The sequence below is a fragment of the Hyperoodon ampullatus genome, assembly GCF_949752795.1.
Source record: "Hyperoodon ampullatus genome assembly, chromosome: 3".
Classification (NCBI taxonomy): Eukaryota; Metazoa; Chordata; class Mammalia; order Artiodactyla; family Ziphiidae; genus Hyperoodon; species Hyperoodon ampullatus.
In genome coordinates, this window is record NC_136916.1 from 56432695 (window position 1) to 56450301 (window position 17607).

Consider the following 17607-nt stretch of genomic DNA (forward strand, 5'->3'; position numbering starts at 1 on the left):
TAGGGATAGTTTGTGAGCTTTTTATTTAAAAAGAAAAAAAGAACATTAGCATTTATCACATATTTATATCTTAAAACACCACCCAGTTTAGTAAAAACAGGGCATTCAATGGCACACTAGCAGTGGAAGCTACTTATTAACTACCAATCATTTTTACAAGGTCATACCCATATAAAAATAAACACTAAGGAGAATAAATAGACAATGAAAGTGAATAAGAAACAAGTATAAATAATACCAGATTTTAAACAGGAATCTATAAAAGTTTCACTATATAAGGATTTTCACTCAAAGTATGCAAAATGCATAATCTCAAATTTGGAAGATAGCAAGTTAATAGATTTTCTCATTTGAGGCCTATCCAACCTCAGTAACATTTCTAGATGAAGCCTTAAGTTACTATTATATATTTTAAAAGGACTGGTCCAGTTGCATTTTCTCTATTTTTAATTCCTCCTCTTCATTTACAGTATTGGCAGCAGCATCATTATGTGGATCGTCTAGAAGGTCTTTGTTAAATCCATTTGATTCTTCCTCCTTTTGCTCTTCACCTGTACTACCCTCTTCAGGTGTCTGTGTACTGGGTGTATTCATTAACAAGTCTGCAAGAGAAATCACTATTATTCATTACAAGCACCTGATCCAATCTTTCCTAATACAAACTTCTTCACAAGTTTAAATCAGTAGAGATGAAATCTACAGTCACTTTAGTTAATGTTAATTATGATAATTCCAAATAAAGCCATTTTTATACATGTATAAAATCCATTCAAAATGCAAGTCTTGAACTCAGACTTTTGAACCATAGTCAAACGCAACTGTTCTCATTTAAAAAATCACAACTACTAGATAGAAGTTTTTAAAAATCAAATGTTCTTATGAGATGTATGTCAAAGTGATCTACAGTAAAGAACATTTAAGATACTCATTTCTAGTGAAAAATTTTCAAGTCATATATTATAAATATCTTTTGTTTAATTTTTATTTTTTTTTGGCTGCGTTGGGTCTTTGTTGCTGTGCACGGGCTTTCTCTAGTTGCGGTGCGTGGGCTTCTCATTGCAGTGGTCTCTCTTGTTGCGGAGCATGGGCTCTAGGGCACGTGGGCTTCAGTAGCTGTGGCACAAGAACTCAGTAGTTGTGGCTCATGGGCTCTAGAGCACAGGCTCAGTGGTTGTGGCGCACAGGCTTAGTTGCTCCATGGCATGTGGGATCTTCCTGGACCAGAGATTGAACCCATGTCCCCTGCACTGGCAGGCGGATTCCTATCCACTACACCACCAGGGAAGTCCCTTAAAGTCATATATTATAAATAGAAGATGAGCCTTAAAATGCTTATTGCCATGTAAACTTTGATCATGACAGCAAGGAAGAACTGTCATCAACAATAGTTGTATCTTCATTAAATTTTTCACAAGGTAGTACAAAACATCCATTTGTTAAGTTAAAAGTTAAATTCATCCTGGACTTCCCTGGTGGCACAGTGGTTAAGAATCCTCCTGCTAATATAGGAGACACAGGTTCAATCCCTGGTCTGGGAAGATCCCACATGCCGTGGAGCAACTAAGCCCGTGCACCACAACTACTGAGCCTGCGCTCTAGAGACCACGAGCCTCAACTACAGAAGCCCGTGCTCTAGAGCCCAGGTGCTGCAGCTACTGAAGCCCATGCGCCTAGAGGCCATGCTCCACAACAAGAGAAGCCACTGCAATGAGAAGCCTGCACACTGCAATGAAGAGTAGCCCCCCAGGGCTTCCCTGGTGGCACAGTGGTTGAGAGTCCACCTGCCGATGCACAGGACACGGGTTCGTACCTCGGTCCGGGAAGATCCCACATGCCACGGAGCAGCTGGGCCCGTGAGCCATGGCCACTGAGCCTGTGCGTCCGGAGCCTGTGCTCCGCAACGGGAGAGGCCACAACAGTGAGAGGCCTGCGTACCGCAAAAAAAAAAAAAAAAAAAAGTAGCCCCCGCTTGCTCCAACTAGAGAAAGCCCGCGTGCAGCAACAAAGACCCAATGCAGCCAAACAAAAATAAATAAATAATTAAAAATTTTTAAAAGAAACCTAAAAAAAAAAAATTAATGCTCGCTTCGGCAGCACATATACTAATATTGGAATGATAGAGAAGATTAGCATGGCCCCTGTGCAAGTATGACACAAATTCGTGAAGCATTCCATATTTTTAAAAGAGTCACGTACCACAATGTTCATTGCAGCACTATTTACAACAGCCAGGACATGGAAGCAACCTAAGTGTCCATCGACAGATGAATGGATAAAGAAGATGTGGCACATATATACAATGGAATATTACTCAGCCATAAAAAGAAATGAAATTGAGTTATTTGTAGTGAGGTGGATGGACCTAGAGTCTCATACAAAGTGAAGTCAGGAAGAGAAAAACAAATACCGTATGCTAACACATATATATGGAATCTAAAAAAAAAAAAATGGTTCTGATGAACATAGGGACAGGACAGGAATAAAGATGCAGACGTAGAGAATAGACTTGAGGACGTGGGGAGGTGGAAGGGTAAGCTGGGACGAAGTAAGAGAGTGGCATTGACATATATACACTATCAAATGTAAAATAGATAGCTAGTGGGAAGCAGCCGCATAGCACAGGGAGATCAGCTCGGTGCATTGTGACCACCCAGAGGGGTGGGATAGGGAGGGTGGGAGGGAGACACAAGAGGGAGGAGATATCAGAATATATGTATATGTGTAGCTGATTCATTTTGTTAAACACCAGAAACGAACACAACATTGTAAAGCAATTTTACTCCAATAAAGATGTTAAAAAAAAAATCATTCTAACTGGAAAAAATCATAATAATACCACTGAATATTTTTCACTTGAGAATTTCATTATTTTGGGTGAAACTTGTTTTACAACATGTAATCTTCACTACTTACTGTAATTCCTATTTTCCCATTTCAAAAGGAAAAAACTGGATTGGAAATTGACAAAGATAAATGCGACTGTGCGTGCTTCATTCAAAACCAATTTGCAATTATTTTTAAATATAGTTTTAACAAACTTGTCTAGTTTCCAAACCCACAGTCTGTTTAAAAAACAGCAAATTTTAAGGCAGTTTTAAAAGAGACAAGGGCATCAACAAGAAATCAAACATGACGGCTCACAACAGAAGTGAAACGCTACAATAAAAAGCATGTTTGGACCTATTCACTTCACAGCAAATGGCTCTAAAGTCCTCAATGGGTACAGAGAATTTTATATGTTTAGGAAAGTACCACAGTAATGTTTTAATTATCATAAAGATAAAACTATATGTCACATGTTTTAAGGAGTCAGGGAAGAATATGTTTTCGAAAGATCCAGAATCAATTTTAAATGATTAAAACAATTTTTTAAGAGACACTCAGCTACCCAGAAAACCGTCCTGGATGCATATATTCTTTGAGGATTCCAGCTAGCTCTCAAGTCCACTGTCTCTCAAATATACATAAGCTTAATATACTATATCACATTTGCCTATACCTAGAGGTATTTTATTTTGGTGAAGAGTAAAGAAGTTAAAATTTCTAACATGCCCTTGATATATTAATGGTAGCACATAAAATCCAGCATAAAATTTACCGTTTCCTAGGGACTGACTATTACTCAGTAGCTTTGCCTGTCTTCTTTCCAAGGCCAGTTGTTTATTTCTCTCAATTCTTTGTTGTTGTTCTTCTGTTAGGCTTCTACTCGACTCAGAAGCAAACTTTGCACTTTCAGATGAGTTTGTCAGAAAGGGATCTAACTCAGTAGCAGTTACACCATGGCCATTATTTTCCCCTACTTCATCTGCAGTAGAAAAGAAAAAATTAGTACATCTGTAGTGTTAAACTAGTTAGAAAAAAGAGCTTATGCAGCTATTAACTGAAAACCGGTTTAAAGCAACAAGGTGCCAGACCTGAAGTAACCATTTGTGAGGTATGAGAATGTTACAAATACATGCTTGATTCAAACAAGTAGAAGGAATATTTATTAATCACTTTAAAGAGGCATTTTAAGTCAAATGGAATACTAGTTTAAAAACATGCATGAACAGAAAGCAAAAGTTCTTAGTTGCTAATAAAAGAACTTAAAGAATCCAAAGTATATCCTTATAGTGTATTTTTTTAATTTATTTATTTATTTATTTATTTTTGGCTGTGTTGGGTCTTTGTTGCTGCGTGCAGGCTTTTTCTCTAGTTGCGGCGAGTGGGGGCTACTCTTCCTTGCGGTGTGTGGGTTTCTCACTGCGGTGGCTTCACTTGTGGAGCACAGGCTCTAGGTGCGCGGGCTTCAGTAGTTGTGGCTTGTGGGCTCTAGAGCACAAGCTCAGTAGTTGTGGAGCACGGGCTTAGTTGCTCTGCAGCATGTGGGATCTTCCTGGACCAGGGCTCGAACCCATGTTCCTTGCATTGGCAGGTGGATTCTTAACCACTGCACCACCAGGGAAGCCCTATCCTTGTTTTATATTAAAAACATTTTAGTAGCTTGCCATATTGTCTGTATGATACACAGTAATGATTTTATATAGGCTATTTTTTGTGTACGGTAAAACTGAGACACAAAGTGAAAAAGGGGAAGAAATTTAGAGATCTGTGGACGTATTGCCAAGTTAACTTTTTAAAAAATTCAGTGCTCTCTACATGATTAGTCTTAATAAATTCTTAAAGCCCTGTACACCAGTTATCTCAAAGTAGGATGTTCCTAAAATGATCCACAGGGTATGAAATGTAAATACTAGATCCTCCATTTATATTTCATTTAAGAATTACAAAAAATTAAGTTTTACTAACTTATATTTAAAAGAACTGGCAGTGACAAACTATCACTTATCTATATGACAGCTAATCATCTGGTCTGTAAGCTACCTTCAAGACAGCAAGCTCATACTGTGGAAGGGTGGAATTGGGTCCTCACTCATTTTTTAATTTCAGCATACTATGATATATAGCTAATTCTGACTACCCAGTTAAGCAACCTGACATACTATCTATTTTAACCAAAACAACCCTAACAAAATGCACAAGTGGTAGCTTTAAAAGATTTCTGCAAAATAACAAAACACCTGTAGGTAGAAGAGAACAGAAGTACAAGCAAGAACTAAGAAGATGGCAAAGCTGACACTTCACCTTCTCTCTGTATCATTCACATTATGGTGTTAAAAAAATAATAAATAACCTCATCAGATCTGACAAGTAGGTAAAAAAAAACTTCATATCACCATGACCACCATTTGAAATATGAGTTTACAATTACTCTCCTTGTCCTATGTAGATATTGTACAATGAGGTATTAGCTAATGCCAGTAAAAACCATCACAACTAGCAAAACATTTAAAACATAAAGACAAACCAGTGAGGTTTAAAAATCATGTATTTAATCCAGCATTTTACAATCTAAGCCCCTTTTGAGGTTTCTTCCTTAATAGTGAAAGACAGAAAGCCATACACTTTTTCTTCCTGATATGGAAAAAAAATGTGTCAAGAAACTAAAATACATTCCTTTGTCAGGAAATATTGATGGAGTACATTTAGAAAACATTGCTGGAAAAGTTAAGAAACAAGTATTAGAACCAATTATGTAATATACAGGATTTCTAATATGCTTCACCTTATAGGGCTTATAGGATTCTGAATTAATAGTAATGAAATACATAAAAAACTATTCAATACTTTTCTGTGAGCCATGAAAGGAAAGATCTCTTCAACAGTAAATGACCTCTTTAGTACAAACAATGTCTTAACAGAAAATCCATGTGAATATAACCACTTTTGACTAGGATAAAAGTGGCATTAAAAAAAATTAGAACCACACATGAAATTCATTCACTGCCACATTCGTAGGCAAGCTATTGTGGCAAAGAAGCTAAAGCCAGAAATATTCAGTGTGCTACAGGATGCCATCACTCTGGTACATATAAACTAACAGATAAGCAAACTACATAATAATTAAAGGAAAATAAGAGCTATTTAAAAAAAGCATAGTGAAATCAGGAATGGGGCTGGGGGTCCAATTTTAACAGTGTTGTAGGGGAGACTTCGCTGAACTGACATTTGAAAACAGTTTGACGCGGGTGAGAGTTAGCCATCCAGATTTAGGGGCAGGAGGGAGGGCAAAGGACAGTGTTCAAGGCAGAGTGCAAAAGCCTTAAGACAGAAATATGCCTGGAAGGCTCAAGGAACAGCTAGGATGCAAGTGGCTGAAGCAACGGAATAGTAAAGATACCATCAGGGAGGCAAGAGGAATGGGATAAGGACAGAAAAATAAGATTCTATAGGGCCAAGTAGGACAATATAAAGACTGTGGCTTTTACTTTGATTGAAGAAATAAGGAGCCACTAAAGGGCTCTGAGCAGAGGAATGGCATGACGACACGTGCTAAAAATATAAAAACTGACTAATTTTAAGTAAAACGATTGAAAAGGGGCAGATGAAAATTTGCGAGTAAACTTCAACAAAAGTCCTTGCGCTGGTGAATGAGCCTGAAAGATGAATACCAAGATTTACTAAGCACAGTTAATGACGCTCTACTTCCATGTGGGTTTACGCATCTTAGAAAGGTGAAAACCAAGATTTGGGAGAAAAAACTGAATCTACAACCAAACCTTCAAACCACTGATCAAAAAGTATTAGCCCCAAACTTTTGGTAAAAATTATTCAGTAGAATATTCAATCATATTGTTCTTACTTTAAAACTGTAATGTTAAGATCAAAAATGTACATTATATACCATATCAGTACAGCAGTACATGTATTAGAAAAATAAAATGTTCAAAACATTTTTACTGTTGTAGTGCCTCATGCAAAAGTCTGGAGACTATTCTCTTAGGATACAAAGAAAACAGATTCAACAACAAACAAGGCTCTCTGATACAGGCCTCCTCTATGTACCCTATACCGCAACTTGCCTGTAATTCCATGAATGGTGCCATGTTCATTTATGCCTCTGCATTAAGTGGCTGCCTCTATCCAAAATCATCTCTGCTTAACTTCTACTGCTTATCATTTAAAGTACTTGTGATACCTCCTCTGTGAAGCTTTCCCCTCCCCTAGGTAAAAGTAACTGTGTTCTCCTTTGCCCCATACACTGTCCCCTGTTCTTCTCCAATTACAGCACCTTGGAGACTACTGGCATGTTACTAGTTCACGGTCTGTTAGCCCATGAAGCAAGGGGTCTGATCACATTCATCTTTATCCCTGAACCTTTAGCACATAGTATGCAGCTCAAAAAGTTCAATGAATAAGCTAACTGACCCAGTAGTATATGCTGTGGGATTTAGACTCTAATCACTAATTCCTTTCCATCTATCAAATCCCATGCCATCAATTCATACCATACCTTACCAAATAATTAAATCTTGGATTATTTAAATCACAATCCTTCACTTTTAAAAGCAGTTTATAAATAATTTGGGGGGATTCTATATGGAGCCTGTATTTTCTGCTACATCTATTAAATTTTTTAAAAACAAAAAACAAACATGTATGGAGCCATCGCACAGAAAATCTGGTAACTATACAGACCCTGTCGGCAGGAACCATATGTTTTGATGTGTGTGACTGCCTATGGTTGCATTGTACAACTAACAAATGCAATCAATACCAGGAACCGTCACATAGGTCTAATTAAAGTCCTATATACAAGATCTGTACTCTTGTGTGAGTTGTGACCTATTTCATCATCAAATTGTTCTGCCTACTTTCTCAGAGCCACTTTTTTATAATGGTGGACATGTATATGAACACTGTATCTTATATATTTTTTTATTAGCAAGCACTACAAAGGATCAATGGGTCATCATCATGAGTTCTCAAAAGCTCATGTTCTGTGGCTAAATATATTTTACAACATCTCTTAACGGCATACCACCATGTCTTTAAGAAACAAATATCATGCACAACATTCTAGACGTACCAAGGCATCTGAACTCATTCCTATTTACTGTACTTTAATTATATACTCAAAATAGACTAAGAACCCAGTCCTGTAACACTACCTACCCCAACTAGATCCATTTCTAAAAGCAAAATTATTATAAAGTAGATAAACCTATATTCTTACCATTATTGCTAACAAAATCTTCATGTAAAATAGGGAGATCAAGTCGGATTCGTTTTAAACAGGTCTGAAAATAAAAAACATTTTTACATTTTCACTTAGATTTGGGGGAAAACGGTCATTGGTTTCAAAAAAAGTTGTTCAAATAGCTACTATTAATTTTCCTTCTCTCTACTAAGACTGAAAATGAAGACCCCCGAAGAGCTACTTAGCCTCACTAATCTATCCTTATACAATTTAGCATTGTGAATGATATTCATAATGATCTCAACACTTACCTGAACTTCCTTTTTATTTCCCAGATATTCAACTCTGTCAATAAAATCTTCAAATTGCAGTTTAGGGAATAGCCTATGCGCCCAGTGCTCCATGTGTCTGATTAGTGTCTTCAAGTCCTCAGCCTGGAACATAAAAATAAAAATGCTAAATAGAAGACTCATTCTCACAACTGACCCTGTCAGCAGATTTTAGAACTGAATAATAGTACCAAAGTCACTGGTGTCCTTTTATATTTATAAGGTTAATAAACTTTTAGAAGAAACTTTAAGAAGAAAAATATTTATCAAGGGCTTAGAGCAGGTGTCCCCAACCCCGGGCCGTGGACTGGTCCACGGTGGGTTAGGAACCGGGCCGCACAGCAGGAGGTGAGCAGTGGGAGAGCAAGAGAGCGAAGCTTCATCTCCCCATCTTTCACATTACCGCCTGACCCATCCCCCACACCCCTCGTCCCCCGGGAGAAACTGTCTTCCACGAAACCAGTCCCTGGTGCCAAAAAGGCTGGGGACTGCTGGCTTAGAGGACTGCAGTCTAACAGCATTGGACAGATTTTTAAAAATCAGAGGAAAAAAGAAACCCAGTATGAAAACTTAATAAAAGTTAAAAGATAATCACATGTGTCTTTTCAGACCTATAAATACTTGAAAATAAACTTCAATAAAATATGGCAAGATATCTTTTAGAAATAACTATACAAACTGACAGGTCTCTAAACGATATACAGAAAGCATTGAGAATCAGCTCTGTGAAAATATATTCAGAAATCCCAAGGGCAAAGTACCAAAGACTAGCAAGAACAGTATAAACATTCTCTGACCACAATACCTCTCTATATTTGAAATTTCAATTTAACATTAAAAAAATTTTTAATGAAAATGAAAAACAAAGTTTAATAAACTGGAGTAATGAAAAAAGTTCCAAATTCCTGATTTTACTGTACAATATTTTTTAATTTTCTTATAGTATTTTAAAATAGGAGACTGGTTAAAAGCTCTGGATCAGACTGCATAGATTCAGATCTAAATTCTACCACTTAATAGCTGTGTGACTTTGAACAAATCACTTTACCTCTGTGTGCCTTTTTCTTCATGAATAAAACGAGAATATACATACCTCATTGGGTTGTTAGGAGGATTAAGTAATACAAGTAAAGTGCCTGACACAAAGCAAGTCCTCAAATGTTGGCAATCATTGTTTGTGGTGGTATTTGATCTTGTCTAAGAAGCTAATGGTTAAAACAATCAACTCTACCAATAACTCAATATGTAATGCTGAGAACGTAATGTCATTTCATTCTCATTCTGATAAAGATAAAATTTCTTTCAAAAGTTCAATTATCGGGCTTCCCTGGTAGCGCAGTGGATAAGAATCTTCCTGCCAATGCAGGGGACACGGGTTCAATCCCTGGTCCGGGAAGATCCCACATGCCGTGGAGCAACTAAGCCCGTGCGCCACAACTACTGAGCCTGCACTCTAGAGCCCGTGCTCCGCAACAAGAGAAGCCACTGCAATGAGAAGCCCGCGCATCTCAATGAAGAGTAGCCCCTGCTTGCCGCAACTAGAGAAAGCTCGCGTGCAGCAGTGAAGACCCAATACAGTCAAAAATAATAAAATAAAAAAATTTTTTAATTAAAAAAAAAAAGTTCAGTTCAATCACCTACGACCATTTTCCAGTTGTTGGGGTAGCTGATCAGCCACCTCACAATATCACATTACACCCAAGGGACAGAGAAGAGAAATACCTAAATACAGTGTGAAGTCCCAAGTCATACATGGAGAAAAAAGCATCGAGGATTCAACTTCGTTAGAAAATAGTAGAATTTTCAAGGGCAAAGTACAGAAGACTAGACAAACTCAGAGCCCAACCTCACCCAGTGAAGGAACACAAAATATTTATCCTTCGTATAAGTTTATTTATCTTTTAAAGTACTTATTATGAAAATGATGAAGAGGTCATAAATTCAAAGCACCAATTCATCACTACTACCTGAAAATTTCAATAAGAGCAATGAATTAACCGAGCTGGGCATGGTTTTAAAATATCTTGATTTATGTTTAGTTTTGTGGCAAAATAGGACACAGACTTATACTCTCCCTTCCTGTCCACCGAAACTAAGCAAATGTACTACAATTTTTCAGCCTCCCAGGTTTGAAATCTTGGGATTAATTTTTACTTTTGTACCTCCCAATCACCTCCAAGTATTATATATTGTTCATCCCTCTACTATTACCCTATCCAGGCTATTTCACCTCATTCTGCTGGTAGTGAAATAGCCTCTGAATTGCTGTCTGCCTCCAGCTGCTTCCCCCTTTCTAACTATCCTGAATACCACACCAAGATCATGCTCATGCTGTGTTAATGTTACTCTAGCTGGGCCGTGAAATGGAAAGTCGAGGCTCTGCCCTTAACCACTGGCAGTGGAGGCTTAAAACTCTAAAAACTCAGTTTCCTTCACTACATAATGGGACCAACACCTACCCCAGAGGTTGATAATTAAAGAATTGAAAATACTTCATAAACTGCAAAGCTCTACAAAGATATCATCTGCAAAAATTGTATCTACACACCACACAATTCAAAGAGAATTTCCAAACGTACATTTGTGCAGAGATTTACAGTTCCTAAATGTCTTCAGATAGTGTCCTTTCTACTACATCATAGTTTCTAAAGAGACATGATGATGAATGCTGGTATCTGTGAAACATTCTAAGATTCCTAAGAACATGATAATGGGCCCACAGCCTTATTGATATTTTAAAAAACAAAGGTCTAAAATAAAAATCAGACTTTTCTTACCTCATGACCTTTACCTTTGAATTTTGCCTTATCAAACACATGCCTTAATGCTGGAAGCCCTCTCTCTGAAATTAATCTGTGAATAGAAATATGTTTTAAATTTCAAGTTTTCTAAAGCCATCAAGGCCAAAGACCATAAGAAGAACAAAATATTAACTACTGAACTGAGAAAAATGTCTGATCTCCAAATCATCCCAACCAAAAGCTTGTAACGTAAGAGGGAAAAAATGATGGAAAGAAAAGTATAAATAGTTAAGGAAATAGTAAATGTACCTCTCAGCATTCAGCTTGGGTATGTTCCTTTTAACTGTTCTCTTTGGAGGTACAGGAACAGGTGCCCCTCTCCCTAACTCTGGTGAAATATACCAAGATTTAATATTACTTAAGTACTTTAAGCCTCACTTATAAAATGTATCATTTCTAAGCTGTTAGATGGATAGCTGAACATGGACACCACTTTGGAACCCTATACAGACCTTCTTCAGGTTCAGCTCCTTCACCACCTCTCTCTGGAGAGGCTGGAGGTGGAAATGGAGGAAAAGTTTCATCTTCTATATGCTCATAATCTGGTAGGTCAATCAAGCCATTCTCCTGTGGTTCTAGCATCTTTTCCTCTAGGGGGAAAAAAAAGTAAACATGTTTATGCATCCAAGTAGTCTTCTTATTACACAGTTAAGTCCCACTTGCAGCAAAATGCATGTGTTTGTCAGTTAAACCATATTTCAAACTCACACATCATGAACTGAAGTGAAGAAGATAACAGTTATGGAAAAAAGAACAAAGTTAGAAATTAGAAGAACTGAGTTCTAATGTAGACCCTACCACTAAATAACTATATGATTTTGAGCAAATCATTTTACCTCAACTGTTGAGTTTCCCCACCATAAAATGATGATTTTAACTTTTCAGAGGGTTTTAAACTGTGGTCCAAAGGGGTGTGAAATAGGCAGGGTACAATACCTCATCCCCACTTCAACCAGAGAAGCTTTTTAAAAATACTGTTGGGGGCTTCCCTGGTGGCGCAGTGGTTGAGAGTCCGCCTGCCGATGCAGGGGACGTGGGTTCGTGCCCCGGTCTGGGAAGATCCCACATGCCGCGGGGCGGCTGGGCCCGTGAGCCATGCCCGCTGAGCCTGCACGTCCAGAGCCTGTGCTCCGCAACGGGAGAGGCCACAACAGTGAGAGGCCTGCGTACTGCACAAAAAAAAAAAAAAAATACTGTTGAGAATTCCCTGGTAGTCCAGTGGTTAGGGCTCTGTGTTCTCACTGCTGAGGGCCCGGGTTCAATCCCTGCTCCAGGAACTAATATGCCATAAGCTGTGCGGGGGGGCCGAAAAAGGAAAAATAAAAATAAAAATACTGTTTACATATTGGTTTTCTAGTAAGGTTTCCTTTGAAGAAATGGAAATAATCCTTAAGTTGGTAACTTGAAAGAATGCTTTTCAGTACTATCTTACTTGACCTCTCAGAAACATGACACTTTTGATCAGTTCCTTTTTCTGGAAAAGTGTTTTTGTTGACTCCTGAAATACAGTACTCAACTGGCTTTCCTCCCTGCCTGGACACTCCTCCTGGATCTCCTTTGCAGATTCATATTCCTCTAACCTGGTCAGTTAGTATCCAAGACTTCATCCTAGGCCCTTCACTCAGTTATGCACATGGCTCTAATTTATAGATGACCCATTAATTTTTTTATCTCCATCTGAGCATCAAATCCCAGCTCTAAATCCCTACTTCTCATTTTATAGCCCTAAAATTTCTCAAAGGCACCTATAACTCATCATGTATAAAACCAACCTTTTAAATTTAACCAATTCAATGAATGACACCTATCCAGCTACACATCAGAAACCTGCAAGTCATCCTTAACACTTCATTCCCCCCTCCTAAATACCCTGTCCATTTTACTTCCAGATTATCCCTTGAGTCCATTTCTCCCTATTTCCACAACCACTTCCTAACACTTCTTGCTTGGATTACTCCATTACTCCCATCCATTTTGCCCTTTCAATCCATTCTCCATATTACAGCTAAACTGAACCTTTGGAAATGTCAAGCTGATCACATTACTGCTAGGCTTAAATACTTCAATGGCTTCCTACTGCTCTTAGGATAATGATAAAACTCCAAGGCCCTGCAGGGTTTAGCGCTTTCCTACTTCTCCAGACTTACTTCACACCATTCTCCATGCTTTTTCTTTCTATCCCTCAGGCCACTAGACCTTTACAAAAGCAGTTTCCTATCTTGAAGGCTCTTCCCTGACTCCTAATCTCTTTCAGATCTCAACCGTCACCTCAGAAAAGTCTCCCCCAATTTTCCTAAATTAAATCCTCCTATAACAAGCATTCAAAATGTCAAGTACAAGTTTTGTAGCACTTACCCAGTTCCAATATTAGGTTCTATTTGTATGATTATTTGATTAATGTCTGTCTCCCATAATAGACTGTAGCTCTAAAAGGGCAATGACAAGGTGGGTCTCTGTGCTCCTCTCCTGTATCCCCAAAACTGATACACAGCCAGTGCTCAAGAAATAGTTGTTGATCTTGGTCCTCCCAACTTGAACTAGCAGAAAACCTGAGCAGTTCTACAGCCTCAAAGGAGGGCACACCTCCTAACGCCTACTTCAAATGTGGCCAAGAGGGAAATGCACAGGGAAGGGGCTCCTGGAGGGCAAGGCTGGGACCCTGGAGGAGGGGAACAAGGAGGTGGCCCCAGAGAGCAGAAATGAGGTGGCCAATTCAGCTTTCTCATTTCACTGCCAGGGCAGGTAGCCCAGGAATCCTCACTATCCAAATCCATGTGTTTCCTGAATTCAGATAGTGAGAATTATTTTTAGTGAGTTCAGGTCATGCGTAGTGTAATGCATTATCCAAATCTATCAGATTCCTGAGTTTGGGATAACATGAGAGCTCATGAAGGAAAGATATCTCAAAAAATTATCTGAATCTGTTCAGTTCCTGAGTTTATGGATAGGGAGAGTTCTGATGGCAATGATACTTGTAATTTCTGTCTAGCAGGATTTAATAACTGCAATGGGCCACTAAAAAAAGAAAGAAAGGGCTTCCCTGGTGGCGCAGTGGTTGAGAGTCCGCCTGCCGATGCAGGGGACACGGGTTCGTGCCCCGGTCCGGGAGGATCCCACATGCCGCGGAGCGGCTGGGCCCGTGAGCCATGGCCGCTGAGCCTGCGCGTCCGGAGCCTGTGCTCCGCAACAGGAGAGGCCACAACAGTGAGAGGCCCGCGTACCACAAAAGAAAAAAAAAAAAAAAAAAAGATAGCTCTGTCTTTAACTTCTTGACAATGGGTGCCTAGTCTCTTTTTAGACATTGATGAAGGTCTCTTCACTTCCTCCTCTAGTCCTCAGACTCGCAGAAGAGTGAAGGTAACAAAAAAATTTTAAATCCAAATTCGTTCCTAGACCCTTAGGTGTCCAATGCCCAACTTTTTCTAAGTCACCAAAACAGAAGTCCCTGTCGCCAGCAAGTCCTACCAAACTGACTCAATGACTTCCTTGCTACCCAGCCCTAAAACCACAAAACTTCCCATCCCATCCCTCTTCTCCGACCTCCCCTTATCCTCACTCCCCTGTCTGTCCTTCTCACTTCAACCATATTCACTCATTCATTCGACATTCACAGGACGCCTCCAGTGTTTAGAAGCCCCGGTACAGAAACTGGAGATGTAAAGATGTATCTGACACACGTTCCCTTGCACTAAAAGGCCTGGTTTAGAGAGAGACAGACCCGAAACGTAAACAAGAAGTAAAAGCGCCGGCCCTGATCCCCACCGACCTCCTCTCCGCACAGGTCGCAGCCAGTCAGGCCTCCCTTCCTCTCCAGTCCCGATCAGCCCAGGTCCGTTTCAGTCATGTCCTCCTGCTTCCTCACTCCCTCCTTGCGACTTCCTGGCATCCCCGCTCCCCAGCCTGACTCCCTCGGCCAGCTCTCCCCTCGGGAACTTCACTCTCCCGCCAGCCCGCTCTCACCTGGAGGAGACTGCAGTATCCGCAGCACAGGGCTCCGCGCGGCCGGGAAACCGTGTATCTCGCGAGAGTCTCGCGAGAAGAGTCCTTGGCTTTTGGCGCCAAAAGCCTGGGCGGTGCCTACCGGACCCACCTCCCCCAGGTCCCGCCCACCCACGTCTATCCCCACCTTGCCGGCGTCCGACCCATCCCACACTGCTTTCCCTACCGCTTCCGCCCTCCCGAATTCTTCCGAGAAGTTTAGTCCCCTTGTCCCCGTGATGATCGTGTTCGTTATACTCTATGCACTTAAGACTTTGGAAGTAGATCTCAGGTTTTTAGAAAACTGGGTTGTGGATGGAATATAAAGGATGGAGGCAAAAGAATTTGATGAGAAACTACCGATTCTTCAGAGTTACTAACAAAATTCCTTGAACATAAGAGTTCTATTAATTGTTGAATAATGAGCCGAGAAAAGAGGCAGTAAAGAGTTAGTGTTAGGATTGTGGACACAAAGAAGAATGTCAAAAATGTGTTACCTTTAATTTTTTTTTAAGTGAGTCCAAATATATTGGTGCAATATATATTTGCACACACACGCACACAAAATAAATATATAAGTAAGTGGAGATGGGAACTGGACATACGGGACAGGGTGGGATGGGGACTTAACACCATACTTTTTTGGAACATATGAGTGTGTTAACTATTCAGAAAACTAAAAAAGTTACCTTCAGCAACTATAGCATCAAGATTTGACAGACCAAGATGAGTAGTGTTTGCTACATTCTTTACTTTTCTGTAGCTTGAAATATTTCATTAAAATTATAGAATAAATATGTGAAAAAAATAAGAGAAAGTAAATTGCAAGCTCTATCTAAAATTATGTATGCAAATATGTATATGTACCACATTTTCCTTAATTTTATGGTTTTATTTCTATAAATGCAAGATAAAATATATTAAGCAATTTACAAAATTAACATTAATTTAAATGGGAAATATGTTAACTTCAAGAGTCCAGGTAACTGAGGCAAGAGGCATTCTTCTAATTATCCAGATAAGTCTATATTCTCCACTTTATGTCTAATAAAATAAATATAAAAGCACTTTGAGGGGCTTCCCTGGTGGCGTAGTGGTTGAGAGACCGCCTGCCGATGCAGGGGACACGGGTTCATGCCCCGGTACGGGAAGATCCCACATGCCACGGAGCGGCTAGGCTCGTAAGCCATGGCCGCTGAGCCTGCGCGTCCGGAGCTTGTGCTCCGCAACGGGAGAGGCCACAACAGTGAGAGGCCCTCGTACCGCAAAAAAAAAAAAAAAAAAAAAAAAAAAAGCACTTTGAGGGAGTTCCCTGGCAGTCCAGTGGTTAGGACTCAATGCGTCCACTGCAGGAGGCATGGGTTTGATCCCTAGTGGGGGACCTTAGATCCCACAATCTGCCTGGCCAAAAAAAAAAAAAAAAAAGCACTTTGAGAAATTAAGAAGTTATATGTCACCCCGCCCCCCAAAAAAGCCCAGAGCTGAAGCTCTGAGGGTTTGAATCTCAGTTTCATCATTTACTACTTGTTGACATTTGTGCTTCAGTTCCTTATTATTAATAATAGTATCTACTTCATAGGGTTATGAGGAGGATTAAATGATAGTACTTAATAAATGTTACCTATTATTATCCATATAATTTGTAAATTGTTTGACCCTTTTAGAAAATATAAAGGCTTTGGTAATTGTAAGTCTGTGTGAATATAGCTACCACAGTTGTAAGGCATTGACATATTAATGTCTAAGACTGTCCTCTTTTTCATATGTGAGGAATACTAGAAATATATTTTCCTTAGCAATTGCACCAGAAATATAAAAAATAACTTTCTCATAGACCATGTCATTAAAACTTTTAGAACTGTTTGATGTTTTTAAAAGTGAATAGTGTTGAAAACACATGAGGCTGTCAGTTAGAGGAGCTGCAGACAGAATTGGAACCTCTGGCTTCAGTGTGGTCAGGTTTCTCCAGTATTACCTCAACGAGCTGGGAGACCGGGTCTATATGCTGAAGAAGCTTGACCCTATGGGACAACAGATCTGCTCGGCCCATCCTGTTCGGTTCTCCCCAGATAAATATTCTAGACACCAAATCACCCTCAAGAGACACTTCAAGGTGCTCATGACCCAGAAACCATGCCCCATCCTCTGAGGATGTTTTAAAATTTCATGTCTCTTCTGCCTGCTAGCCTTCGAGAGACTTTCTGAAACCAAGCTCTCCAATCCGTGAGACTTGAAGCCTTCCTACGACCCTTGCTCTTTGGAATCCGGTCTCATCATTGCCTTTGATCATGCTTGTTGTGAGGCAATGATGGTAGCATCCCCTTTAAAGGGAAAATGTTTGAATCTTTTCATACTTCGAATCACTCCCAGGTTATTAAAATGATTTGAAAGAGCTAAAAAAAAAAAAACAGAGTGAATAGTGTTAAAGGAAAAATAGACTATCAAAGAACAAGGATTGAGTATAGAGTGTAAAAGTTTT

General features: G+C 39.5%; 2 protein-coding genes across 2 annotated transcripts; one reads left to right on the top strand and one right to left on the bottom strand.

The window, feature by feature from the left end:
- Positions 1–20: 20 nt before the first annotated feature.
- On the bottom strand, positions 21–11740 carry TIPIN (TIMELESS interacting protein). The gene is made up of 7 exons (XM_079700583.1): positions 11603–11740; positions 11400–11478; positions 11127–11202; positions 8332–8454; positions 8057–8120; positions 3599–3805; positions 21–602 (listed from the first exon to the last, which is right to left on the bottom strand). The coding sequence occupies exons 1-7, from the start codon at positions 11730–11732 to the stop codon at positions 412–414; spliced, it is 870 nt and encodes a 289-aa protein (XP_079556709.1). The 5' UTR covers positions 11733–11740; the 3' UTR covers positions 21–411.
- A 5285-nt stretch (positions 11741–17025) lies between these two features.
- Positions 17026–17277, top strand: LOC307049518 (H/ACA ribonucleoprotein complex subunit 3-like; the record flags this gene model as incomplete). The annotated part of the gene is made up of 1 exon (XM_079699084.1): positions 17026–17277. The coding sequence occupies one exon, from the start codon at positions 17026–17028 to the stop codon at positions 17275–17277; it is 252 nt and encodes an 83-aa protein (XP_079555210.1).
- Between the last annotated feature and the right edge of the window lie 330 nt (positions 17278–17607).

What these genes read in the sequence shown, in the direction of transcription:
- TIPIN (XM_079700583.1), bottom strand. Translation starts at nt 11,732, where the DNA reads ATGCTAGAACCACAGGAGAATGGCTTGATTGACCTACCAGATTATGAG. An exon ending in CCCAAGCTGAATGCTGAGAG is followed by an intron (nt 11,203 to 11,399) that starts GTACATTTACTA and finishes TTCTATTCACAG; the next exon opens with ATTAATTTCAGAGAGAGGGC. An exon ending in TAGTCAGTCCCTAGGAAACG is followed by an intron (nt 603 to 3,598) that starts GTAAATTTTATG and finishes TTTCTCTTGCAG; the next exon opens with ACTTGTTAATGAATACACCC.